We start from the raw sequence: 27,739 nt of genomic DNA, 5'->3' as shown, positions 1-27,739 counted from the left end.
CCACAGGATGCCAACATATGTCCAGATTCCATTTTGTTTAACAGGGCGAAAAGTGATTCCAACGTAGATCAGGATACGCTCATGTAACTGACATACTGATGTTGTGCTCATCTTTCTTTGGGGGGGGTCAGGCAAGTTCAGAAAATAAACTGTGATGGATCACGTTGCTGCATGTTACTGTAATGTCAATGTGGCTATTCACTTACAGTAGGCTAATTGTATGTTCTACATACTTGAAAATGCTGCTAAATTGTTTTAACTTGTTGACGTGTACCTTTTTTAGCCAATATTGCTCAGTAGCAAACTGAATGTGTGTGTAGCCAAAACTGTCACACCCTCTTCACTCTCCTTCACAGTCCGACACAGCTTCCAAACTCTGACTGAATATTATGATAATGGAAATAACCTCTTTTTTTTTTGTTATTGTGAGCTTTTCTACTTTGTCAAACATTATCTGTAAATTATTTGGATTTGCACTGAATATTAAACTGAAGTGGGTCTAGAGTGTTTTGTTGTAGTTTCTCATGAATAGTATTCAGTGCATTTATAAATGTAATAAAAACATGTTATAGACTACTTTATTCTAATTCCAACGCAATAATAATGAAAAGGAAGGGTTGTAAGAGACAGATCTATTGCTTTCTTGCCTCCTTGTCCTGCTATTTCAACCCCCCATTTTACCATATAAATCTCTGCATACTCGCACATGCGCGTTACGCAATCTACCGGATAGCGAGGTAGGGGAGCTGTACTAATGGCGGAGAACGTACGGTCGCCTTTTGAGTACCGGGAGCCACCGACCCTCGACAGCGACGGGGATGGGAGCAAACCGCCGTTGCCGCCCCGGGGGTGAGCTATATAACGTATTGGGGATTTTTTTAATCACTTGTTCGCTACTTGTTTAAAAGTGAAGTCGATTGCAAGCCCTGCCTGACCGGGTGTGTTTGTTTAGTATCCATCCTTGTGTTGATTCTGTTGAGGAAAAAAAAATAAAAACGGCGAAAGTGTTTTTTCGCTTCAGGATCAATAGCTACCTAGTTACTGTTAATTTTTATTATTATTTTTTATTTACACCCTGTCACTGTTGATTATCCGTATGTTTTTGAGCTTTCGTTTGAGAGCTGGCCAGCTGTAATGTCCTGTCTGTTATTTAATTAGCCAGCTAGCTAACTATTAGCCATCTGTTAGTTAGCTAGCTGGCTAGTTACATCTGCACACGGTAGTCATAGCTAGCTAGCTAAACAGATTAAATTGTATTTAGGCTAGCTTTGCTTGATTTTGATAGCTAGCTAACTCGAAAGCGATATGGCTCGTTTATTTTAGGAATTTAGGCATTAAAACCACATGTTTGCCAGATATTCTGGTACTGTAGTTAGCTATGTGCTACTAGCGTCTTCATTCAAACTGATGTTGTTGGGTGGAAATCCGTCAGTTACATTAGGCATCACTTTCACTGTGTAGATCTGACTGACTTGTGGTCTACTGTATAATGAGGGATGCAAAGGCGTACTGTCTCGTGTGTGTGTGTGTGTGTGTGTGTGTGTGTGTGTGTGTGTGTGTGTGTGTGTGTGTGTGTGTGTGGGGGGGGGGGGGGGGGCATTTTATATATGCCTGGCTATTGGGGTTTGTCAAATGGCTACAGTTATTGAAAATTAGAATATTTCACCAGCTATTATATATACATTTTATATTATTTGATTGTCCGATACTTTATGGATTTTATTCCATTTTGTTTTTACAATTGTATTCAATAAATATAATGGCCCAATTTCCCAAAGAGCATCAAGTTCATCATTAGAATCATTATTAAATCGCCAAGTTGTTTCCAAAAAGCATCATTATTAAAGTTGCACTTGAAAACAAATATTCAGATTATATTTTTCACATGCGCTAGATTAAAAAAAAAGTGTTTTTATTTAACCGTTGTTTAACTGGGCAAGTCCGTTAAGAATACATTCTTATTTACAGTGACGGCCAAACCCGGACAACACAGCCAATTGTGTGCCGCCCTATGGGACTCACAATCATGGTCGGTTGTGATACAGCCTGGAAATACAACAGGTGTAGACTTTAATGTGAAATGCCTAGTTATGAGCCCTTTCCCAACAATGCAGATTTAAAAAGTAAGAAAATTGAGCCAAAAAAAAGGACTTAGTAACACAATAAAATGACAATAACATGCTGTGCGGTAACTGAGAGAACAGTCTATGATTTGGGTGGCTGGAGTCTTTGACAATTTTTAGAGCCTTCCTCTGACACCGCCTGGTATAGAAGCCCTGGATCGCAGGGAGCTCGGCCCCAGTGATGTACTGGGCTATACGGTTTACCCACTGTAGCGCCTTGTGGTTGAACATCATGCATTTGTCATACCAAGCGGTATTGCAGCCAGTCAAGATGCTCTCAATGGTGCAGCTGTATAACATTTTGAGGATCTGAGGGCCCATGCCAAATCTTTTCAGCCTCCTGAGAGGGAAGTGGCATTGTCGTGCCCTCTTCACCACTGTGTTGATGTGTTTGGACCATGATAGGTCCTTAGTGATGTGGACACCGAGGAACTTGAATTTCTCGACCTGCTCCATTACAGACCCATCTACTCCATTACAGACCCATCTACAGTGCCTACAGGAAGTATTCAGACCCCTTGACTTTTTACAACATTTGTTAGGTTACAGCCATATTCTAAAATGGATTTAAACAATAACAATTCCTCAGCAATCTACACACACTACCCCATAATGACAAAGCGAAAAACATGTGTTTTGAAATTTTAGCAAATGTATAGAAATAAAAACAGATGCCTTATTTACATATGTATTCAGACTCTTTGCAATGAGACTCAAAATTGAGCTGTGAGCAGGAGTCCACCTGTGATAAATTCAATTGGTTGCACATGATTTGGAAGGGCACACAACCATCTATATTAGGTCCCACAGTTGACAGTGCATGTCACAGCAAAAAACCAAGCCATGAAGTCGATGGAATTGATCGTAGAGCTCCGAGACAGAATTGTGTCGAGGCACAGATCTGACGAATGGTATCAAAAAAATGTCTGCAGCATTGAAGGTCCCCAAGAACGAAAGTGCACTTCCATCATTCTTAAATGGAATAAGTTTAAAACCACCAAGACTCTTTGTAGAGCTGGCCACCTGGCCAAACTGAGCAATTGGGGGAGAAGGCCCTTGGTCAGGGAGATGACAAAATCTGATGGTCACTCGGACAGACCTCCAGAGTTCCTCTATGGAGATGGGAGAACCTTCCAGAAGGACAACCGTCTTTGCAGCACTCCCCCAATCAGGCCTTTATGGTAGAGTGGCAAGACGGAATCCACTCGTCAGCAAAAGGCACATGACAGACTGCTTGGAGTCTGCTTGGAGTCATCTAAAGACCATGAGAAACACGATTCTCTGGTCTGATGAAACCAAGATTGAACTCTTATGACTGAATGCCAAGCGTCACGTCTGGAGGAAACCTGGCACCATCCCTACGGTGAATCATGTTGGTGGCAGCATCATGCTGTGGGGATGTTTTTCACCGGCACGGACTGGGAGACTAGTCAGGATCGAGGCAAAGATAAACAGAGCATAGTACGGAGAGATCCTTGATGAAACCCTTCTACAGAGTGCTCGGGACCTCGGACTGGGGCCAAGGTTCACCTTCCAACAGGAAAATTAACCTAAGCACACAGTCAAGACAGTGCCGGAGTGGCTTCGGGACAAGTCTCTGAATGTCCTTGAGTGGCACAGCCAGAGCCCGGACTTGAACTCGATCTAACATCTCTGGAGAAACCTGAAAATAGCTGTGCATCAATGCTCCCCATCCAACCTGACAGAGCTTGAGAGGATCTGCAGAGAAGAATGGGAGAAATTCCCCAAATACAGATGTGCCAAGCTTGTAGCGTCATACCCAAGAACACTGGAGGCTGTAACTAGGCATGTCGGTTAAGAACAAATTCTTATTTTCAATGACTGCCTAGGAACAGTGGGTTAACTGCCTTGTTCAGGGGCAGAACGACAGGTGTTTTACCTTGTCAGCTCGGGGATTCAATCTTGCAACCTTCCAACACTCTAACCACTAGGCTTCCTGCCACCCTAAATGTAATGTCCCTGAATATTACCTATATGATTATTATAATTTAATTATCAGTAGTTTAACTACAATAAAACAAAATAAACAGGCTAATTTCATTGTGAAAATACAGTTGATCTATGGTAATGCCACATTGAATGATTCAAGGAAATTAGCCAATTTGTATTTTATTTTTTATTTATTTGCATCTGAATAACATTTTTATATCTTATTCTTTTAACATCGAATAGGTTATAAATAAATAATTATTGTTATTAGCTGATCAAAGTTGTATTTCTCACCAGAATGAGGGTGTGATTTGGGAGATTCAGCTCCGTCTGGGCCTCCACTAGGTCCATAGACCTAGACCCTGGCCTGTGTGTGTGTGCTCTCGCTGTTCACGCCGTTGGCGATTGTGGCCAAGGCAATTTAGCCGAGGCCAGTTCGGTTGCCTCACTGCAGCCACAATGTTTGCCCCGTTGTCTGTGGTGATACAGTAGACTTTATTTTCGTCAAGGGGCCAGTCAAGCTATCCCTAACGCGGGACTTCGGCCAGGGTGTCAGCTGTGTGGGATTGTTTTCAAACAGCGGGATTTCAGTGTCCAATCTTTCGAGAGAGAGTGCACTGTCAGGCTCATGTAATGGAGTCATATTTACACTTTAGTGCAAACAAAAATAATTACACTTTTTTTTACTAGATGAGACATATTTTTCACCTCACTCCTCCAATCTACTGTAACAATGGAAAAAGGTCAGAGGTGAAGAGCAGAGGCTACCCACCCAACCCCAGCCTGTAGGCTATAGGCTCTATAGTTGACCTCAGTCCCCACTTTTCACTCCACCCCTCGTCTTTTTGTATGGACTGATTTGACCTTCAGAGATTCTCTCCTGTCCGTGATAGAGCGGATTTGCTGATTGCGCCACGTTTTAAAAGATGGTTGGACAGAGGAGGTGACGAATACAATTTTAACAGACGGACTAAGTTAGCAAAAACAATACCATACAAGTCGATAGTTAAACACTCCTGCTATGGGTGAAGGAGATATACGTTCAAATAAAGTTGATGAAACATTTTATGAAAGAGAAAGAAAAAAAAGATGGTTGACGGCTATTTTATTTTCATGATGGTCAGCATCCAAAACTGACACTGTCACAGCCCCAGCTTACTTGGGGTTATTTTGATGGGGGGAAAATGGCCTATTCATAAGGTGGCAAATGTAAATGCAAATTTATCTAGAAATGTCATTTATTTGTCATTTATTTTTTATTTATTTAACTAGGCAAGTCAGTTAAGAACACATTCTTATTTTCAATGACGTCCTAGGAACAGTGGGTTAACTGCCTGTTCAGGGGCAGAACGACAGATTTGTACCTTGTCAGCTCGGTGATTTGAACTTGCAACCTTCCGGTTACTAGTCCAACGCTCTAACCACTAGGCTACCCTGCCACCATTCTTGTCATGTACAAAATAAATCTGTCAGTACTATTCAGTAAAACATGTATTATTATTATAATTTTTTTGAAATGTTCTAAATCTAAAGGAACCCCTGGGGGGGGGGGTGTTTTGTAGGAGGGGATGTGTCAGGAAAAGGAAGGGCACCCCTGTGAAGATGTGTGACCGGGCTTACGTGACAGAGGATGAAGAGGAGGAGGAAGAGGAGAGTCTGTCTGAACACAGCTACAGTCCAGGTAAACACACACACGTGTTGCATGGTATACCGGAACTACGATAATGTTGCCAAAACGTTATGCGACTTTCATTTTTAGAAAACTGTAGAACCGTTGTACCGTCGCCGATCTAAAGAGGCCACTGGTGCCTGTTTTATAAAATTACATTTCAGTAAATAAAAATAATAATAATTTGCAACAAAAATCTTATATTCGCCGGTCCAATAATTGCCACTTCACATCCATTCACACACCCTCGCTGCAGACCCCAATAATCATTCTGCTGTTACCTTTGTACATTGGGACATCGCAAGCAAAGTTGATGCGCTGTATCGGGGATGCAAACCCGTCAGTTTTCAGAGAATTTTAATTTGCATTTTGATTTCATTAGGTCATCCGCGTGATTTGTGTAGTAGAATAAAACACGTTATTTTTTTTATTTTTGGGGGGGGGTTGCACGGACAGTGTATCACCATTGAGCCGTAAGAGAGGCTGATATTCTCCCTGTGCGATCACTACCGTCACTCTTGAAATGAGTGACTGAGTACAGAATGCATCCTACAAATAGAATATCAGATTTCAGATGTCATCTTCTTTTCTTTTTTTTTTTTTACATTTTTCTTGTAAATGTTATAATTGTATAACTAAGTACAAAGTACATAACTAAGCACACAGGTTTAAGAAAATGAACAAATACTACATATTTCCCGGGTAAAGTGGCCATGAAAATATTACTCTCGAATACATTCAATGAAGGTAGATCTTAGTTCATTCCAAAAGAAAATAGGATGTTAGGCCATCACAGCCAGGCAATTTATTTAAGGCTGGTTTCTTTGCAGCTGTAGCCAATTCCTCTATTTTAAGCTCTGCCTCGCAAAACTCATTCAATCCCTGTCTATTGTAGGAATATGCCTTTTTTTTAGTTTTCTCAAAAAAGTAATTGCCCTTATTAGGGAAGTAGGATGAAAAGATATTTGGTTCTGTTTTTTTTCAATCCCATTGAACATACAAATAATTAATAGCATTTCTTTCCTGACACCTTTTTTCAAGGCTGCTAAAGTAAGAGGTGATTTATTCTCGTTTTATCCACCTTGCCGTTGATCATCATACGTCATACGTGATACATCATACGTGATACATCATACGTCATACATCATACGTGATACATCATACGTCATACATCATACGTGATACATCATACGTGATACATCATACGTCATACGTGATACATCATACATCATACGTGATACATCATACGTGATACATCATAAGTGATACATCATACGTGATACATCATACGTGATACATCATACGTGATACATCATACGTGATACGTCAAACATCATATGTTATACGTGATACATCATATGTCATATGTCATACGTGTTATTTCTTACATTAGTACCCCAGGTCATCTTAGGTTTCATTACATACAGTCGAGAAGAACTACTGGATATAAGATCAGCGTCAACTCACCATCAGTACGACCAAGAATATGACTTTCGCGAAGCGGATCCTGTGTTCTGCATTTCAACCAGGACAACGGAATGGATCCCAGCCGGCGACCCAAACAAACGACTTCGTAAAAGAGGGAAACGAGGCGGTCTTCTGGTCAGACTACGGAGATGGGCACATCGTGCCCCACTTCCTAGCATTCTTCTCGCCAATGTCCAGTCTCTTGACAACAAGGTTGATGAAATCCGAGCAAGGGTAGCATTCCAGAGGGACATCAGAGACTGTAACGTTCTTTGCTTCACGGAAACATGGCTCACTGGAGAGACGCTCTCGGATGCGGTGCAGCCAGCGGGTTTCTCCACACATCGCGCCCGACAGAAACAAACACCTTTCTGGTAAGAAGAGGGGCGGGGGCGTATGCCTTATGGCTAACGAGACGTGGTGTGATCACAGAAACATACAGGAACTCAAATCCTTCTGTTCACCTGATTTAGAATTCCTCACAATCAAATGTAGACCGCATTATCTACCAAGAGAATTCTCTTCGATTATAATCACAGCCGTATATATTCCCCCCCAAGCAGACACATCGATGGCTCTGAACGAACTTTATTTGACTCTTTACAAACTGGAATCCATACATCCTGAGGCTGCATTCATTGTTGCTGGGGATTTTAACAAGGCTAATCTGAAAACAAGACTCCCTAAAATGTATCAGCATATCGATTGCGCCACCAGGGCTGGCAAAACCTTGGATCACTGTTATTCTAACTTCCGCGACGTATATAAGGCCCTGCCCCGCCCCCCTTTCGGAAAAGCTGACCACGACTCCATTTTGCTGATCCCTGCCTACAGACAGAAACTAAAACATGAAGCTCCCACTCTGAGGTCTGTCCAACGCTGGTCTGACCAAGCTGATTCCACACTCCAAGACTGCTTCCATCACGTGGACTGGGACATGTTTCGTATTGCGTCAGGCAACAACATTGACGAATACGCTGATTCGGTGTGCGAGTTCATTAGAACGTGCGTTGAAGATGTCGTTCCCATAGCATCGATTAAAACATTCCCTAACCAGAAACCGTGGATTGATGGCAGCATTCGCGTGAAACTGAAAGCGCGAACCACTGCTTTTAATCAGGGCAAGGTGACTGGTAACATGACCGAATACAAACAGTGCAGCTATTCCCTCCGTAAGGCTATCAAACAAGCTAAGCGTCAGTATAGAGACAAAGTAGAATCTCAATTCAACGGCTCAGACACGAGGTATGTGGCAGGGTCTACAGTCAATCACGGACTACAAGATGAAATCCAGCTCAGTCACGGACCAGGATGTCTTGCTCCCAGGCAGACTAAATCACTTTTTTGCCCGCTTTGAGGACAATACAGTGCCACTGACACGGCCTACAACGGAAACATGCTGTCTCTCCTTCACTGCAGCCGAGGTGAGTAAAACATTTAAACGTTTTAACCCTCGCAAGGCTGCAGGCCCAGACGGCATCCCCAGCCGTGCCCTCAGAGCATGCGCAGACCAGCTGGCTGGTGTGTTTATGGACATATTCAATCAATCCCTATACCAGTCTGCTGTTCCCACATGCTTCAAGAGGGCCACCATTGTTCCTGTTCCCAAGAAAGCTAAGGTAACTGAGCTAAACGACTACCGCCCCGTAGCACTCACTTCCGTCATCATGAAGTGCTTTGAGAGACTAGTCAAGGACCATATCACCTTCACCCTACCTGACACCCTAGACCCACTCCAATTTGCTTACCGCCCAAATAGTTCCACAGACGGCGCAATCTCAACCACACTGCACACTGCCCTAACCCATCTGGACAAGAGGAATACCTATGTGAGAATGCTGTTCATCGACTACAGCTCGGCATTTAACACCATAGTACCCTCCAAGCTCGTCATCAAGCTCGAGACCCTGGGTCTCGACCCCGCCCTGTGCAACTGGGTACTGGACTTCCTGACGGGCCGCCCCCAGTTAGTGAGGGTAGGCAACAACATCTCCACCCCGCTGATCCTCAACACTGGGGCCCCACAAGGGTGCGTTCTGAGCCCTCTCCTGTACTCCCTGTTCACCCACGACTGCGCGGCAACGCACGCCTCCAACTCAATCATCAAGTTTGCGGACGATACAACAGTGGTAGGCTTGATTACCAACAACGACGAGACGGCCTACAGGGAGGAGGTGAGGGCCCTCGGAGTGTGGTGTCAGGACAATAACCTCACACTCAACATCAACAAAACTAAGGAGATGATTGTGGACTTCAGGAAACAGCAGCGGGAACACCCCCCTATCCACATCGATGGAACAGTTGTGGAGAGGGTAGTAAGTTTTTTAAGTTCCTCGGCATACACATCACAGACAAACTAAATTGGTCCACTCACACAGACAGCATCGTGAAGAAGGCGCAGCAGCGCCTCTTCAACCTCAGGAGGCTGAAGAAATTTGGCTTGTCACCAAAAACACTCACAAACTTCTACAGATGCACAATCGAGAGCATCCTGGCGGGCTGTATCACCGCCTGGTACGGCAACTGCTCCGCCCACAACCGTAAGACTCTCCAGAGGGTAGTGAGGTCTGCACAACGTATCACCGGGGGCAAACTACCTGCCCTCCAGGACACCTACACCACCCGATGTTACAGGAAGGCCATAAAGATCATCAAGGACAACACCCACCCGAGCCACTGCCTGTTCACCCCGCTATCATCCAGAAGGCGAGGTCAGTACAGGTGCATCAAAGCTGGGACCGAGAGACTGAAAAACAGCTTCTATCTCAAGGCCATCAGACTGTTAAACAGCAACCTCTAACATTGAGTGGCTGCTGCCAACACACTGACTCAACTCCAGCCACTTCAATAATGGGAATTGATGGGAAAGGATGTAAAATATATCACTAGCCACTTTAAACAATGCTACCTTATATAATGTTTGCATACCCTACATTATTCATCTCATATGTATACTTATATACTGTACTCTATCATCTACTGCATCCTTATGTAATACATGTATCACTAGCCACTTTAACTATGCCACTTTGTTTACATACTCATCTCATATGTATATACTGTACTCGATACCATCTACTGTATCTTGCCTATGCTGCTCTGCACCATCACTCATTCATATCTTTATGTACATATTCTTTATCCCTTTACACGGTGTATAAGATATTAGTTTTGGAATTATTTGTTAGATTACTTGTTGGTTATTACTGCATTGTCGGAACTGGAAGTGTAGCATTTCGCTACACTCGCTACACTCGCATTAACATCTGCTAACCATGTGTATGTGACAAATAAAATTTGATTTGATACATCATACGTGATCAGGCGGCAGATATGTCATATCAGAATGAGTACTTCGTCATATGTCGCGCGTGTGAAGCCTAGTTCACATTACCCATAAGCACTCCATGATGTTGCGCCAGATGTCATGCATTTCAATGGCGACATCCACAACGGAGTGGAATCGCAACGCCATCCTTGCAGTTGGAGGCTCTGTTACGAGATGGACACCGCATACTCGGTCGAAGAACAGGAAGTTGCCAAACTACAGAAGAAGAGGACAACTTGCTTTTCTGTGATGGCTTTATGGGATAGCTAGCAACAATTATCCATTACTGTACAATTTTTTTCACCTTTATTTAACTAGGCAAGTCAGTTAAGAACAAATTCTTATTTTCAATGATGGCCTAGGAACAGTGGGTTAACTGCCTGTTCAGGGGCAGAACAACAGATTTGTACCTTGTCAGCTCGGGGTTTGAACTTGCAACCTTCCGGTTACTTGTCCAAAGCTCTAACCACTAGGCTACCTGCCACCTCTACACTCTAACCACTAGGCTACCCTGCCGCCCCTACACTCTAACCACTAGGCTACCCTGCCGCCCCTACACTCTAACCACTAGGCTACCCTGCCGCCCCACAATCTAACCACTAGACTACAGATGCCTGACCTCTTCCTCACTCTAACCACTAGGCTACCTTTCTCATCAATCTACACTCTAACCACTAGACTACCCTGCCTTTTCTACACTCTAACCACTAGTTTTGCCACCCTGCACAAGTAATTTTTCCAACAATTGTTTACAGACTCTACACTCTAACCACTAGGCCACCCTGCCACTAGGGGCCACAGAGGGTCCTAACCACTAGGCCACCCTGCTAGGCCACCCTGCGCCTCTACACTCTAACCACTAGGCTACCCTGCCACCTCTACACTCTAACCACTAGTCTACCCTGCCGCCCCAGGAAAAACAATGTTTTTTTATTTCTATAGTAATGTTAAATAATACACATTCAGCCAGGTATAGATCCTCCTGGGGGCTCTAGGGACAGAGGGTTGTAGTCTTCACCAGGTACTCAGGGACAGAGGGTTGTAGTCTTCAGCCAGGTACAGATCCTCCTCTGAGGGCTTGTACCTTCAGCTCAGGTACAGATGATGCCTTGACCTCTTCCTCATGTTGTTACGTTACAGCCTTATTCTAAAAATGTATTTTCTTTTCTTTCTCATCAATCTACACACAATACCCCCATAATGACAAAGCAAACACACAGGTTTTTAGAAATTGTTGCTAATTTATTCGAACCAAACTGAAATGTCACATTTTACATATAGTTGAAGTTGGAAGTTTACATACATTTTTTTCAACCACTCCACAACTTTCTTGTTAACAAACTATAGTTTTGGCAAGTCGGTTAGTACATCTACTTTGTGCATGACACAAGTAATTTTTCCAACAATTGTTTACAGACATGTTCCTTAGACACTGAAGATCCTCCTCTGAGGGCTCTAGGGACAGAGGGTTGTAGTCTTCAGCCAGATACAGATCCTCCTCTGAGGGCTCTAGGGACAGAGGGTTGTAGCCTTCAGCCAGGTACAGGTCCTCCTCTGAGGGCTCTAGGGACAGAGGGTTGTAGCCTTCAGCCAGGTACAGGTCCTCCTCTGAGGGCTCTAGGGACAGAGGGTTGTAGTCTTCAGCCAGGTATAGATCCTCCTCTGAGGGCTCTAGGGACAGAGGGTTGTAGCCTTCAGCCAGGTACAGGTCCTCCTCTGAGGGCTCTAGGGACAGAGGGTTGTAGTCTTCAGCCAGGTACAGATCCTCCTCTGAGGGCTCTAGGGACAGAGGGTTGTAGTCTTCAGCCAGGTACAGGTCCTCCAGTTGACTGCACCTGGTTGGGCACGGCTGGCTTCCTCCACTCGTATTCCACACCCGTATGGCCGATTTTGTGAACCGCCAAAATAGGCTGCAGGCTACACTGATGAGCTCCACGGAGGCTTTTACATGTTGGAGAGAGAATCCCCTGGTCACCTATAGAAACATGCCAACAGGAAGTGGTCACCTATAGAGACCTGCCAACAGGAAGTGGTCACCTATAGAGACCTGCCAACAGGAAGGAGGTTAAATGCACCTTGAAATGCCTTTGTTGTAAAAAATAAAGTGCAATATAAGTAAAGTTTGATTTGATGACATCACAGCGTTAGAATATTTTATACAATTCCATTAACCTTTTTTTTAAAATTGATAACTTGGGATTTTATCACTTGACAATATCAATCATATTAGTGTGAAGGATTCTATAAATCCAAACAGTGTATGCATGTACCACTCTGAATTAATAAATACTGTGCCTATTGAAGAAGTGTCTCTGGTCATGAAACGACAGTACGGACTGAATGTCTCAACTATGTACATTCTGAATTTCTATGCGTTTAGATTCATTCTCATCAATGACAACATTCTAGAACTGAGTTATCACTTCTCTAAGTTTGGTATCCGGGTTAATCTGGTTAATGATTAAGTGGCTCTTTCCTTGTAGAATGCTGACAGCTGGATAGAACACAGTGTTGCTAAGATGCACAAACTTAACGTAATAGCTACAGTCACCGACACAGGATGTACTTTTTCCCCTCACGCTGGCCCTGAGCAAACCGCTAGGTCCCTCACTATAGCTGCACTTCTCCACATGGCCAGACTGATGCTGGTCTTCTCCACATGGCCAGACTGATGCTGGTCTTCTCCACATGGCCAGACTGATGCTGGTCTTCTCCACATGGCCAGACTGATGCTGGTCTCCTTCACGTGGCCAGACTAATGCTGGTCTTCACATGGCCAGACTGATGCTGGTCTCCTCCACGTGGCCAGACTAATGCTGGTCTTCTCCACTTGGCCAGACTGATGCTGGTCTCCTTCACGTGGCCAGACTAATGCTGGTCTTCACATGGCCAGACTGATGCTGGTCTCCTCCACGTGGCCAGACTGATGCTGGTCTTCACATGGCCAGACTGATGCTGGTCTCCTCCACGTGGCCAGACTAATGCTGGTCTTCACATGGCCAGACTGATGCTGGTCTCCTCCACATGGCCAGACTGATAGTGGTCTTCTCCACATGGTCAATCTAATTCTGGTCTTCACATGGCCAGACTGATGCTGGTCTCCTCCACGTGGCCAGACTAATGCTGGTCTTCACATGGCCACACTGATGCTGGTCTCCTCAACGTGGCCAGACTGATGGTGGTCTCCTCCACGTGGCCAGACTAATGCTGGTCTTCACATGGCCAGACTGATGCTGGTCTCCTCCACATGGCCAGACTGATGCTGGTCTCCTCCACCTGGCCAGACTGATGCTGGTCTCCTCCACCTGGCCAGACTGATGCTGGTCTCCTCCACGTGGCCAGACTAATGCTGGTCTTCACATGGCCAGACTGATGCTGGTCTCCTCCACGTGGCCAGACTAATGCTGGTCTTCACATGGCCAGACTGATGCTGGTCTCCTCCACGTGGCCAGACTGATGGTGGTCTTCACATGGCCAGACTGATGCTGGTCTCCTCCACGTGGCCAGACTGATGGTGGTCTTCACATGGCCAGACTGATGCTGGTCTCCTCCATGTGGCCAGACTGATGCTGGTCTCCTCCACATGGCCAGACTGATGCTGGTCTCCTCCACATGGCCAGACTGATGCTGGTCTCCTCCACGTGGCCAGACTGATGCTGGTCTCCTCCACGTGGCCAGACTGATGCTGGTCTCCTCCACGTGGCCAGACTGATGCTGGTCATCCTTGGAAAAAGCCGTGTGTGAAATAGACACCAATGTCGACATACCGTACAAACAATTATCAAGGCTAAGTCATCCAAAATATGTGTAACTAGCTAGCTAAAGTTTTGTCGGTCGCTAGTTTAAGACCGAGACATGGGACAGAAGTTCAACACTTTTTAGTCAATTAATTTCAATAGAGCACATGTGTTCATCATGGGATTGGGCACAGATCTCTGATCGAGTAGGTGAAGAGTAGCTGACCCGTGTCGGCTAGAGGTGACGTGCGGGAGCTTCCTGCAGGAATTCGTGGTGTTTCTGAGGTGTTCTCCGTTTGCTAATTAGCATTTCACTTTCTTAAAAAAATAAATAAAATTGAGGCAAATATATTGATGACTCAAATTGTCAGAGGAGAGAGATTTCCACGGTTATCAAAACGCAACGCCAAGCCTAAACCGGACACATACTTGGTGGGAAAATGATTGGAACAATTCATGTGTTTGACTGCAAGGTTTTATGGGTATTATGAAGCGTCCGACTGTGGTGGACTATATAGGAACACATTTGGAATGGTATTGGCACAGGAAGACAGGGGAAAAGGGGTCTGCTACTCATGAGATCTATATCAAAGGTAGAATTCATATAGGCCTTAATGGTAGAAATCATATAGGCCTTAATGGTAGAATTCATATAGGCCTTAATGGTAGAATTCATATAGGCCTTAATGGTAGAATTCATATAGGCCTTAATGGTAGAATTCATATAGTCCTTAATGGTAGAATTCATATAGGCCTTAATGGTAGAATTCATATAGGCCTTAATGGTAGAAATCATATAGGCCTTAATGGTAGAATTCATATAGGCCTTAATGGTAGAAATCATATAGGCCTTAATGGTAGAAATCATATAGGCCTTAATGGTAGAATTCATATAGGCCTTAATGGTAGAATTCATATAGGCCTTAATGGTAGAAATCATATAGGCCTTAATGGTAGAAATCATATAGGCCTTAATGGTAGAAATCATATAGGCCTTAATGGTAGAATTCATATAGGCCTTAATGGTAGAATTCATATAGGCCTTAATGGTAGAATTCATATAGGCCTTAATGGTAGAAATCATATAGGCCTTAATGGTAGAATTCATATAGGCCTTAATTGAAGCCTAAGCTTTGTTAAATTAATCTCCTGCTCCTTATTAAATGCTGTTTAACCGGGAGAAGACGTAGGGGCTGTGGGGGTCGACGCCCACTTTCTTAAAAGTTGGGAGCAGTGTGTGGCGGAGCGAGAGGGATACTGGTGTTTTGTTTGTGTGTGAAAGAGAGAGCGAGAGAACTAGAAATGAGTAAAGCTGGTGTTATGCAGTGTTCTCCCCCTCACTGCCAAAAGTGACATGCAGATCCTTATACGTTACATCTATTCTGTCCTGCAGCCCTATCATGTGTCAAGTACCCATTGTGTTGAATGTGTTCTGCTGTTCTTGTTTCTAACTCTCCCAGGTGATGGACAGTACCCAGACGGAGCGGAGGACAGACTGCCTCCAACCGGAAGCCCTTACTACCTCGCCGACCCCTCCCAGCTCTGGTGAGCGAGAGACCGTAGGATCGTGGAATTAGACAACCCAATGACAGACATGTCTTGAGAAATCAATCCAATGTCTGTAGTTTACATTTACATTTAAGTCATTTGGCAGACGCTCTTATCCAGAGCGACTTACAAATTGGATTGAGACTGCAGTGATTGGGTCAACCTTACCTATTGCAGTGGTCACCAAGTCTTGGGAAGGTGTGCAGGCTTTTGTTCAAGCCTGGTGCTAACACACCTCACCAAGACCCTTGGTCAGTGAAATCGGGTGTGGTTGCTAGGCTGGAGCAAAAGACTGTGTCTCCAGTGGATGGTGTGTGACGTTACTTTGTTCCTCCGTCCAGTGTGTCGGAGCTGGGCGAGGAGGGGGCGAGTGGGGTCCGGGGGCCAGTGCTCTTCCACCCCCCGCCCAACTGTAGGATCCGAGAGGTGCACTGCGGGAGTCAGGTGCGGCTGGTCGTCATAGCGATTCGAGACATCGCCAAAGGGGAGGAGATCACAGTGGACTACAGCCTGATGGACTGGGGAGAGAACGCCATGGTAACTAATGACTGATTACATCACCGGCTTGCCTCGTTGCAAACCCATTTCGGCTATTCTTAAATTTCCTCCGTGAATGAGTGTTGTCAGAGGTCATGACATCTGACCAACAGAAACCTCATACACATCAAAATTGCCGTTGTTCTGGCATTACTACTAGTTGCTTGTTGTGTTCTTTCCTTGTTCTGTCCAAGTAACAATTGTGATTGGTTGGGCTCCATATTTGATTGTGACCTCAGCTTCATTTTTTTCTATTGGTTACTGTGCAGATTTATAAAGTTGCTCATTTGTTATGTTTTTGGATTTGTCTCCGAGCAGGATGAAGAGCCTGGCCCCCACCCGCTGTCTCTCTCCGACTACCTCACCCCCTCCTGGTCCCTCTCCCCTTCCTCCTCCCCGCTAACCCACACTGAGCCCAGCGATTCGGACCGAGAGGAGGAGGAGGAAGACGACGATGACGACGAAGAAGAAGAGATGGAGGAGTTGAGGGGCCGCATGCTCCGCCGCCGAAAGAAGCGCAAGATAGCCACCCCCCCCGTCACCGTCAAGAAGAAGAGTGTTGCCAACCCCAGGGCCGGACCCGGGCTCCCCTGCTCATCCTCCTTCTCCCGGCTGGCTGCCTCCTCCACCCCGACCGTGGCCCAGACCCCGTCTCAGCCCGCCACCCCACTGGCGCCTCCCACCACCAACATCAACAACAACATCAACATAAACATCGGCAGCTCCAGTGGGGCCACTGTCAGCCGACGGCAGCACTGCCCTTACTGCGGCCGCCACTACCGCTCTCTGGCACGCCACCTGGAGAAACACCATGCCAACCAGCCAGAGGTCAGGGCTGCCATGGAGCTATCCGCACTCCACACACACCCTTCCTCCTCTACCTCCTCCTCGCACGGCCACATCTTCGCCTCCCCCCAGCCCTCCTCTTCCTCTACTCCCGCCCCTCCCCCTCTATTCTCCAGGGAGAGAGAGAGGGATGCGGTGGCCGCTCGAAGTTCCTCGGGGGCGGTCTCCTTTTCACTCTCGCTCTCCCCACCCTCGGCTTCTCAGTCGGCCGCGGCCAAAAAAGCCTCCAACGTATCGGTTCAGACGCCCAAGCCAGGCTCCGCCCCTGCAGTGGCCCCGGTGAAAAGTCCTCCCACATCCACGCCACCCAGGAGGGGCCGCAAGCCGAAGAGAGAGAAGGAGGAGCAGCAGAAAGCGGAGGAGTCCATCAGGAGCAAAGAGGAAGAGGTACCTCCACCTCCTACCCCCAAGCCGGAGGAAGAAGAGCTGGATGAGGAGCTGAGTAGAGCGGGGACAGCAGTGAGTCCTGGGGACTGGAGTACACAGCTGGCTCGGTATGATGAATAATATGGTTCTGCTACATTGGAAAGAGATGTTGGGCCTAAATTAAATGTTACATATGAAGTTCTGAATTGAAATGCGTATTTTGCCATTCTATCAATATTACAATGGAGATGTGTGATAAAGAAATGTAAAGTTCACCAGTGTTTTTTTCAGCTCCTTCATCACCTGATTTACTTAATAAAAGGCACGTGTCAATAGGTGGTCCAGGTATCCTCATGACATGGCAATGACATCAGACCAACTTCTTGAATGGCCTACTCAATGAAGTTTGCAGTTGTCCATTTTTTTTTTATTCTGCTCATAACATTTTCAGGACATTTGGTCCTTAAGTGTGTACGTGGGATATTGATTTTCAACCGGAAAAGAAAAAAAATTGCTTTCAAATATTACATTTTGACATTGTTTTTGTTTTTTTACTCTCTCCCTCTGTCTCCCTCCCTCCCTCTCTCCCTCTGTGTCGCCCTCTATCTCCCTCCCTCTCTCCCTCTGTCTTCCTCCCTCCCTCTCTCCCTCTGTGTCGTTCTCTCTTCCTCTATCTCTTTCTCTCTTGTTTTCACAGACACCACATGCCCCCTCTCCTCTCTTCCCTCTCCTGCCTGGTGCTCTACCTGAGCCGGCAGCAGCACTCTTCCTTCTTGTCCCTCACTCGCTCCCCCAGTTCGGCTGAGGCCTGGCGCCTCCTCTGCCATTCCAGCCTGGCGCTGCTCATCCTCTACAACCGCCACCGAGAGTGTGAGGTGGCCAAGCTCACCACCCAGGACTACCACAACCGCACCACCCCCCCAAGTCCCGCTCTGACCCAGGCTAACTCGGCCAACACCCCCCCCACAGGCATGGAGGCCATCCTCTCCCCCTTCGAGCACCAGGTCCTCTGCCACCTCCCCCGGGCAGGTGTGCTGGGCAAGCGGGGGCGTATCCAGCCCCTCATCCTGCCGCCGCACTGCGAGTCCTGTCTGGAACTGCTCCTTCAGACCTCCTCTAATGTGGGCGTCGACCCCCACAGCCCCTACGTCTTCTCCCGGCCCTTCCATTCGCCCGCCACGCCGCTCCGGGGCACCGACCTACTGCGCAACCTGGCGCGGGCCAGCGGCGCCAAGAACCCCCGGGCGTTGACCCAGACACGGGCGCGCCAGCAGGTAGCCATTCTCACCCAGCTACTGCTCCTGGAGGAAGGCGAGGGGCAGGGCCAGCCGGGCGGGGCTGCCGCCAAGCGCCTGGAAGACTTCCTGCAAAGGGAGTACCACGTGACCCAGAGCTGCGCCACGATAGGCCGAGACCCGGCGCTGATGGGCCGTGTGGGCAGGGTGGTGATCTATGGGGAAAAGGAGGGTGTCCTCTTCAGAGGGATGAGTCTGCAGCACATCTGTCTGGAGCTGGATGGTAAGGGGAAACTACAGGGAACTGGGCTCTGGTGTGACCAAACTACCACACACTGCAAATCCATGGCACAGTGTGTGTGTGGGGGGGAGGGGGCAGGGGGGCGTTCTGTTCATGAAGGGTTTGCACCTGATACCTTCTGAAGGGAATAAAGGAGAATGGTTGCATTACATTTACATGTGAATTACTAATCTCCCCATCTCATTGGGATGGAAGAGAGGAGGAAACGGCACTGGAGGAATGATGGCTTTGTTACCAGGGAGGCATGGCAAGTATGCTGGTCATGCTCACTAGGAATATATTTACTAACAAGTATGCTGGTCATGCTCACTAGGAATATATTTACTAACAAGTATGCTGGTCATGCTCACTAGGGATATATTTACTAACAAGTATGCTGGTCATGCTCACTAGGGATATATTTACTAACAAGTATGCTGGTCATGCTCACTAGGAATATATTTACTAACAAGTATGCTGGTCATGCTCACTAGGGATATATTTACTAGCAAGTATGCTGGTCATGCTCACTAGGGATATATTTACTAACAAGTATGCTGGTCATGCTCACTAGGGATATATTTACTAACTAGTATGCTGGTCATGCTCACTAGGGATATATTTACTAACAAGTGTGCTGGTCATGCTCACTAGGAATATATTTACTAACAAGTATGCTGGTCATGCTCACTAGGAATATATTTACTAACAAGTGTGCTGGTCATGCTCACTAGGAATATATTTACTAACAAGTGTGCTGGTCATGCTCACTAGGGATATGTTTACTAACTAGTATGCTGGTCATGCTCACAAGGGATATATTTACTAGCAAGTATGCTGGTCATGCTCACTAGGGATATATTTACTAACAAGTATGCTGGTCATGCTCACAAGGGATATATTTACTAGCAAGTATGCTGGTCATGCTCACAAGGGATATATTTACTAGCAAGTATGCTGGTCATGCTCACAAGGGATATATTTACTAGCAAGTATGCTGGTCATGCTCACAAGGGATATATTTACTAGCAAGTATGCTGGTCATGCTCACTAGGAATATATTTACGAGCAAGTATGCTGGTCATGCTCACAAGGGATATATTTACTAGCAAGTATGCTGGTCATGCTCACAAGGGATATATTTACTAGCAAGTATGCTGGTCATGCTCAGTAGGGATATGTTTACTAACTAGTATGCTGGTCATAAAGCAGTCGTAAGGGATTGCATGTTTAGAGCTTTACACATGGAGGATGATTCTCCTCTCACTCGGATCACAGCTGGGAACAAACATATTTGTAATTTTTTTTATTTTATTTTTATTTTGGGAAGCCAGCTGGGAGCAAACTTACCAGAACATTTTAAATAGATGGGAACTCTGAACAGGGTACCTTTTTGTAATTGCATTGCCCTCCGTACAACGATCTGTCCTTCTCACAGACATTGGTAACAGACATCACGTCTTGGTGTTATATGTTATGGTTTGCTCATTGTGTAAATGAAAGAGGAAAAGCCTTTTACATTGTATAAGGCAGGTTATAGTGAATGAACAAAGCATGTTGTTCATGCTTTGTTCATTCACTTTCCGTCTTCTATCCCTCCCAACGCTCTCTCTCCGTCTTCTATCCCTCCCAATGCTCTCTCCGTCTTCTATCCCTACCCAACGCTCTCTCTCCGTCTTCTATCCCTCCCAATGCTCTCTCCATCTTCTATCCCTCCCCAACGCTCTCTCTCCGTCTTCTATCCCTCCCAATGCTCTCTCCGTCTTCTATCCCTACCCAACGCTCTCTCTCCGTCTTCTATCCCTCCCAATGCTCTCTCCATCTTCTATCCCTCCCCAACGCTCTCTCTCCGTCTTCTATCCCTCCCAATGCTCTCTCCGTCTTCTATCCCTACCCAACGCTCTCTCTCTGTCTTCTATCCCTTCCCAACGCTCTCTCCATCTTCTATCCCTCCCAACGCTCTCTCTCCGTCTTCTATCCCTCCCAACGCTCTCTCTCCGTCTTCTATCCCTCCCAACGCTCTCTCTCCGTCTTCTATCCCTCCCAACGCTCTCTCTCCGTCTTCTATCCCTCCCAACGCTCTCTCCGTCTTCTATCCCTCCCAACGCTCTCTCTGTCTTCTATCCCTCCCAACGCTCTGTCTCTGTCTGTCTTCTATCCCTCCCAACGCGCTCTCTCCGTCTTCTATCCCTCCCAACGCTCTCTCTCTGTCTTCTATCCCTCCCAACGCTCTCTCTCCGTCTTCTATCCCTCCCAACGCTCTCCCTCCGTCTTCTATCCCTCCCCAACGCTCTCTCTCCGTCTTCTATCCCTCCCAACGCTCTCTCTGTCTTCTATCCCTCCCAACGCTCTCTCTCTGTCTTCTATCCCTCCCCACGCTCTCTCTGTCTTCTATCCCTCCCCACGCTCCCTCTGTCTTCTATCCCTCCCAACGCTCTCTCTCTCTCTCCGTCTTCTATCCCTCCCAACGCTCTCTCTCCGTCTTCTATCTCTCCCCAATGCTCTCTCTCTCTCCCCAATGCTCTCTCTCTCCGTCTTCTATCCCTCCCAACGCTCTCTCTCTGTCTTCTATCCCTCCCCAATGCTCTCTCTCTCTTTGTCTTCTATCCCTCCCAACGCTCTCTCTCCGTCTTCTATCCCTCCCAACGCTCTCTCTCCGTCTTCTATCCCTCCCAACGCTCTCTCTCCGTCTTCTATCCCTCCCAATGCTCTCTCTCCGTCTTCTATCCCTCCCAATGCTCTCTCTCTTCTTCTATCCCTCCCAACGCTCTCTCTCTGTCTTCTATCCCTCCCAACGCTCTCTCTCTGTCTTCTATCCCTCCCAACGTTCTCTCTCTGTCTTCTATCCCTCCCAACGCTCTCTCTCTGTCTTCTATCCCTCCCAACGCTCTCTCTCTGTCTTCTATCCTCCCAACGCTCTCTCTCCGTCTTCTATCCCTCCCAACGCTCTCTCTGTCTTCTATCCCTCCCCAACGCTCTCTCTGTCTTCTATCCCTCCCAACGCTCTCTGTCTTCTATCCCTCCCAACGCTCTCTCTCCGTCTTCTATCCCTCCCAACGCTCTCTCTGTCTTCTATCCCTCCCCAACGCTCTCTCTGTCTTCTATCCCTCCCCAATGCTCTCTCTCTCTTTGTCTTCTATCCCTCCCAACGCTCTCTCTCTCCGTCTTCTATCACTTCCCAACATGCTCACTCCATATTCTATCCCTCCCAACGCTCTCTCTCTCCGTCTTCTATCCCTTCCCAACGCTCTCTCTCCGTCTTCTATCCCTTCCCAACGCTCTCCCTCTGTCTTCTACTCCTCCCAACCGCTCTCTCTCCGTCTTCTATCCTTCCCAACATGCTCTCTCCATCTTCTATCCCTCCCCAACGCTCTCTCTGTCTTCTATCCCTCCCAACATGCTCTCTCCATCTTCTATCCCTCCCCAACGCTCTCTCTCCGTCTTCTATCCCTTCCCAACGCTCTCTCTCCGTCTTCTATCCCTCTCAACTCTCTCTCTCCGTCTTCTATCCCTCCCCAACGCTCTCTCTCCGTCTTCTATCCCTTCCCAACGCTCTCTCTCCGTCTTCTATCCCTCCCAACATGCTCTCTCCGTCTTCTATCCCTTCCCAACGCTCTCCCTCTGTCTTCTACTCCTCCCAACGCTCTCTCTCCGTCTTCTATCCCTCCCCAACGCTCTCTCTCCGTCTTCTATCCCTTCCCAACGCTCTCTCTCTCCGTCTTCTATCCCTTCCCAACGCTAGTCTTCTATCCCTCCCAACGCTCTCTCTCCGTCTTCTATCCCTCCCAATGCTCTCTCTCCGTCTTCTATCCCTCCCAATGCTCTCTCTCTGTCTTCTATCCCTCCCAACGCTCTCTCTCTGTCTTCTATCCCTCCCAACGCTCTCTCTCTGTCTTCTATCCCTCCCAACGTTCTCTCTCTGTCTTCTATCCCTCCCAACGCTCTCTCTCTGTCTTCTATCCCTCCCAACGCTCTCTCTCTGTCTTCTATCCCTCCCAACGCTCTCTCTCCGTCTTCTATCCCTCCCAACGCTCTCTCTGTCTTCTATCCCTCCCCAACGCTCTCTCTGTCTTCTATCCCTCCCAACGCTCTCTCTGTCTTCTATCCCTCCCAACGCTGGGAACTTCTATCCCTCCCAACGCTCTCTCTGTCTTCTATCCCTCCCCAACGCTCTCTCTGTCTTCTATCCCTCCCCAATGCTCTCTCTTTTTGTCTTCTATCCCTCCCAACGCTCTCTCTCTCCGTCTTCTATCACTTCCCAACATGCTCACTCCATATTCTATCCCTCCCAACGCTCTCTCTCTCCGTCTTCTATCCCTTCCCAACGCTCTCTCTCCGTCTTCTATCCCTTCCCAACGCTCTCCCTCTGTCTTCTACTCCTCCCAACCGCTCTCTCTCCGTCTTCTATCCCTTCCCAACATGCTCTCTCCATCTTCTATCCCTCCCCAACGCTCTCTCTCTGTCTTCTATCCCTCCCAACATGCTCTCTCCATCTTCTATCCCTCCCCAACGCTCTCTCTCCGTCTTCTATCCCTTCCCAACGCTCTCTCTCCGTCTTCTATCCCTCTCAACTCTCTCTCTCCGTCTTCTATCCCTCCCCAACGCTCTCTCTCCGTCTTCTATCCCTTCCCAACGCTCTCTCTCCGTCTTCTATCCCTCCCAACATGCTCTCTCCGTCTTCTATCCCTTCCCAACGCTCTCCCTCTGTCTTCTACTCCTCCCAACGCTCTCTCTCCGTCTTCTATCCCTCCCCAACGCTCTCTCTCCGTCTTCTATCCCTTCCCAACGCTCTCTCTCTCCGTCTTCTATCCCTTCCCAACGCTCTCTCTCCGTCTTCTATCCCTTCCCAACGCTCTCTCTCTCCGTCTTCTACTCCTCCCAACGCTCTCTCTCTGTCTTCTATCCCTTCCCAACGCTCTCCCTCTGTCTTCTACTCCTCCCAACGCTCTCTCTCCGTCTTCTATCCCTCCCCAACGCTCTCTCTCTCCGTCTTCTATCCCTCCCCAACGCTCTCTCTCCATCTTCTATCCCTCCCCAACGCTCTCTCTCCGTCTTCTATCCCTCCCCAACGCTCTCTCTCTCGTCTTCTATCCCTCCCCAACGCTCTCTCTCCGTCTTCTATCCCTCCCCAACGCTCTCTCTCTCCGTCTTCTATCCCTCCCCAACGCTCTCTCTCCGTCTTCTATCCCTCCCCAACGCTCTCTCTCCGTCTTCTATCCCTCCCCAACGCTCTCTCTCCGTCTTCTATCCCTCCCCAACGCTCTCTCTCCGTCTTCTATCCCTCCCAATGCTCTCTCTCCGTCTTCTATCCCTCCCCAACGCTCTCTCTCCGTCTTCTATCCCTCCCAATGCTCTCTCTCCGTCTTCTATCCCTCCCCAACGCTCTCTCTCCGTCTTCTATCCCTCCCCAACGCTCTCTCTCCGTCTTCTATCCCTCCCAACGCTCTCTCTCCGTCTTCTATCCCTCCCCAACGCTCTCTCTCCGTCTTCTATCCCTCCCAATGCTCTCTCTCCGTCTTCTATCCCTCCCCAACGCTCTCTCTCCGTCTTCTATCCCTCCCAATGCTCTCTCTCCGTCTTCTATCCCTCCCAACGCTCTCTCTCCGTCTTCTATCCCTCCCCAACGCTCTCTCTCCGTCTTCTATCCCTCCCCAACGCTCTCTCTCCGTCTTCTATCCCTCTCAACGCTCTCTCTCCGTCTTCTATCCCTCTCAACGCTCTCTCTCCGTCTTCTATCCCTCCCAACGCTCTCTCTCCGTCTTCTATCCCTCCCAACGCTCTCTCTCCGTCTTCTATCCCTCCCCAACACTCTCTCTCCGTCTTCTATCCCTCCCAACGCTCTCTCTCCGTCTTCTATCCCTCCCAACGCTCTCTCTCCGTCTTCTATCCCTCTCAACGCTCTCCCTCCGTCTTCTATCCCTCCCCAACAGTGATGTCAGGGAACTCTGCGGACTCCTTCTCAGACGACTCGGACGTGGAGGCAGAGAAGGTTAAGAAGAAGGTTAAGGAGAAGGTTAAAGAGAAGGTTAAGGAGAAGGTGGAGGAGAAGGTGGGGGAGGTGAAGAAGCAACCAGGTCAACCCCCCAGCAAGAATAAAGACCCCGCTCCCTCCTCGGTCAACCCCTCGCTCCCTGGTGCCCACAAGAGGAGGATCATTCAGCCCAAGTCAGGTATGTACAGTCTTATTTCTCCTACCAAATGTATCACCTATTCATACCTATCTGGGTGAATGTGTTTTGAACCAATAGCCTCTTTTAATACCCAATATTGCGCTACATCCATGCAAGCCAGTGCGAGGCCAGCGTCAGACATGTTGGAAAATTGAGGGATTCAACAAGCCAATCGAGTCCTTTCAGATTTACTCAAGTGTGCCGGACACATGCCCCCTCGGCCACTGGGGTTCGAGCCCCGGGTCAGGTGACTCTGTCTACTTTTTGTGCTCCTCTCTCTATATCCCAACCTGTATTTGTATAATAAAACTATAAAAAATATGTAAGGAGATCAAAACGATGTTTCATGAATATACTGTATATACAGTATACACAAGTGTTTTAGGGGTTAGGTACTCCGTGGCTATGGATTTGGAATTGGGAAATTGATGTTCATGACTCTGTCCTGTGTTCCCAGGGAAGCGTGGGGTGCTGAAACGGCCCTGGTCGGAGGCGGAGCGCATCGCCGTGGAGACGCACCTGAAGAGGAACATCATGGAGCAGCGCGTGCCAGCCAAGGCGGACTGCGAGCGCTGCCTGCAGCTCTGTCCCCTGCTGGTCAGCAACCAGCGTGACTGGAGAGCCATCAAGTTCTACTGCCACAACCGCATCCAGCTACTGAAGAAGCAAGGCAGGAGGGAGAGGGCAGGGAACTCTGTTAGATAGAGATGGGAGAGAGCGAGAGAACTGACTTCAACCATCTGGAGTGACCCTATTCTAGTCCTGGAGAAGTGCAGTCTGCTTGTTTTTTCGTCCGAATTTACCTGACCTCTGAAATGACCTTAGAGGTCGTTCCTGGGACTAGGTGTGCACTATCATTCCTAGCCCTGTAGCCCAGTAATGCAGTGTTGTCTTCATCAAGAGTCAAGGAGAGAATTAACTGGGATTAGTTGAAATGTCTCCTCTGACCAGGGGACATATCCACATAGTGTCTCAAAAGGGTCTAGGAATCCTGTTAAAACCGGGTTTTTAAGACAACAACAAAAACTCCCAGCTCACAGTAGGTTTTATGATGTTAAGACACTGACCAGACAAACTCTGAACCAGGAGTAAGTAACATCAACTCCTAAAAAGGGTTCATCTCAGCTGGTCATCACGACAGTTTGAGATACCGCAAAAGAAAGATGATGATGAGTCTCATCGTTGTAAATTATGGGAAATAACCAATCACGAAGAGGCATGGCCAGCTGTGAACTGTATAGCACGTTTTCAGACACCCAGATGAACGTGACCATACATCAAATGTTGCAATGGTAAAACACTTGATATAATTTGTCTGACACGATCACTTTGCCTACTCCTAATTATTGCCTAATATGTTGGCATGCATAACCTTCTTTTTTCTTTTCTTTTTTTTTTACCAATTCTGATGTTGTTGTTTTTTTAAAGCGTTTTATAATATGGTCGCTAACACTCTGTACTCCTGGATGATTACTCTAAATGTATTTTGTACGGTAGTATAGGCATCACGTCTCTTACTGATAACGTTGCAATTAAAACCTATCATTTTCATCACCCAATCAAAGTTAACATAGGCCCTAAATACCTTCAGTGGCCCAATATTACTTAGGCATATTATTTAAGTGTTGCAGGCCCTTTTTTTTTTTTTTTGATCAAGACACCTGCCGGTAACTGTTAACTGGTGAGGTCAGATCATGAGGTCTCTTAAATAGTTAAGGTTTAATGCCTAGCTTTTATTTATTTATTTTTTTACCTGTAAGAGTAGGAGTAAAATGTCTCTATTCTCAGCACTTACATTTTCTACTCCTGAGACGCTTTGTGGATACGGGCCCTGGATTACGAAACAACAGTCCTAGAAGTTCCTGGAGAATCCCGAGTTTAAAACCCTTTAATTTCAATCTGTTGGGGAATGACTGAGAAAGTGAGGGAGTTCAGAGGAGTGGGCCTCCACCTCCACTGAAAGCTGAAGACCAAATGTGAATATTACGTTGTCTTTACAAAGATGTAGGAAGAAACACACGGATTAAACCAATACAACCCCCCCCTAGAATGAGCATACATGTCATATGGATTAAACCAATACAACCCCCCCCTAGAATGAGAATACATGTCATATGGATTAAACCAATACAACCCCCCTAGAATGTCATACATGTCATATGGATTAAACCAATACAACCCCCCCCCCCTAGAATGTCATACATGTCATATGGATTAAACCAATACAACCCCCCTAGAATGAGAATACATGTCATATGGATTAAACCAATACAACCCCCCTAGAATGTCATACATGTCATATGGATTAAACCAATACAACCCCCCTAGAATGTCATACGTGTCATATGGATTAAACCAATACAACCCCCCTAGAATGTCATACATGTCATATGGATTAAAACAATACAACCCCCCTAGAATGTCATACATGTCATATAGATTAAACCAATACAACCCCCCCCTAGAATGAGAATACATGTCAT

The 27,739-nt window shown here is 47.0% G+C and overlaps 1 protein-coding gene across 1 annotated transcript; it reads left to right on the top strand.

Moving 5' to 3' along the window:
* Window positions 1-742: 742 nt before the first annotated feature.
* On the top strand, window positions 743-27,534 carry LOC135516470 (uncharacterized). Its single transcript, XM_064940805.1, has 8 exons — window positions 743-849; window positions 5,636-5,754; window positions 15,735-15,819; window positions 16,164-16,359; window positions 16,678-17,699; window positions 18,269-19,089; window positions 25,017-25,256; window positions 25,714-27,534. Exons 1-8 carry the CDS (start codon window positions 755-757, stop codon window positions 25,959-25,961), a joined length of 2,826 nt encoding a protein of 941 aa, XP_064796877.1. The 5' UTR covers window positions 743-754; the 3' UTR covers window positions 25,962-27,534.
* The last annotated feature ends 205 nt before the right edge of the window (window positions 27,535-27,739 follow it).

This window comes from Oncorhynchus masou, chromosome 27, assembly GCF_036934945.1.
Source record: "Oncorhynchus masou masou isolate Uvic2021 chromosome 27, UVic_Omas_1.1, whole genome shotgun sequence".
NCBI lineage: Eukaryota > Metazoa > Chordata > Actinopteri > Salmoniformes > Salmonidae > Oncorhynchus > Oncorhynchus masou.
This window is presented reverse-complemented; position numbering and strand designations above follow the sequence as displayed.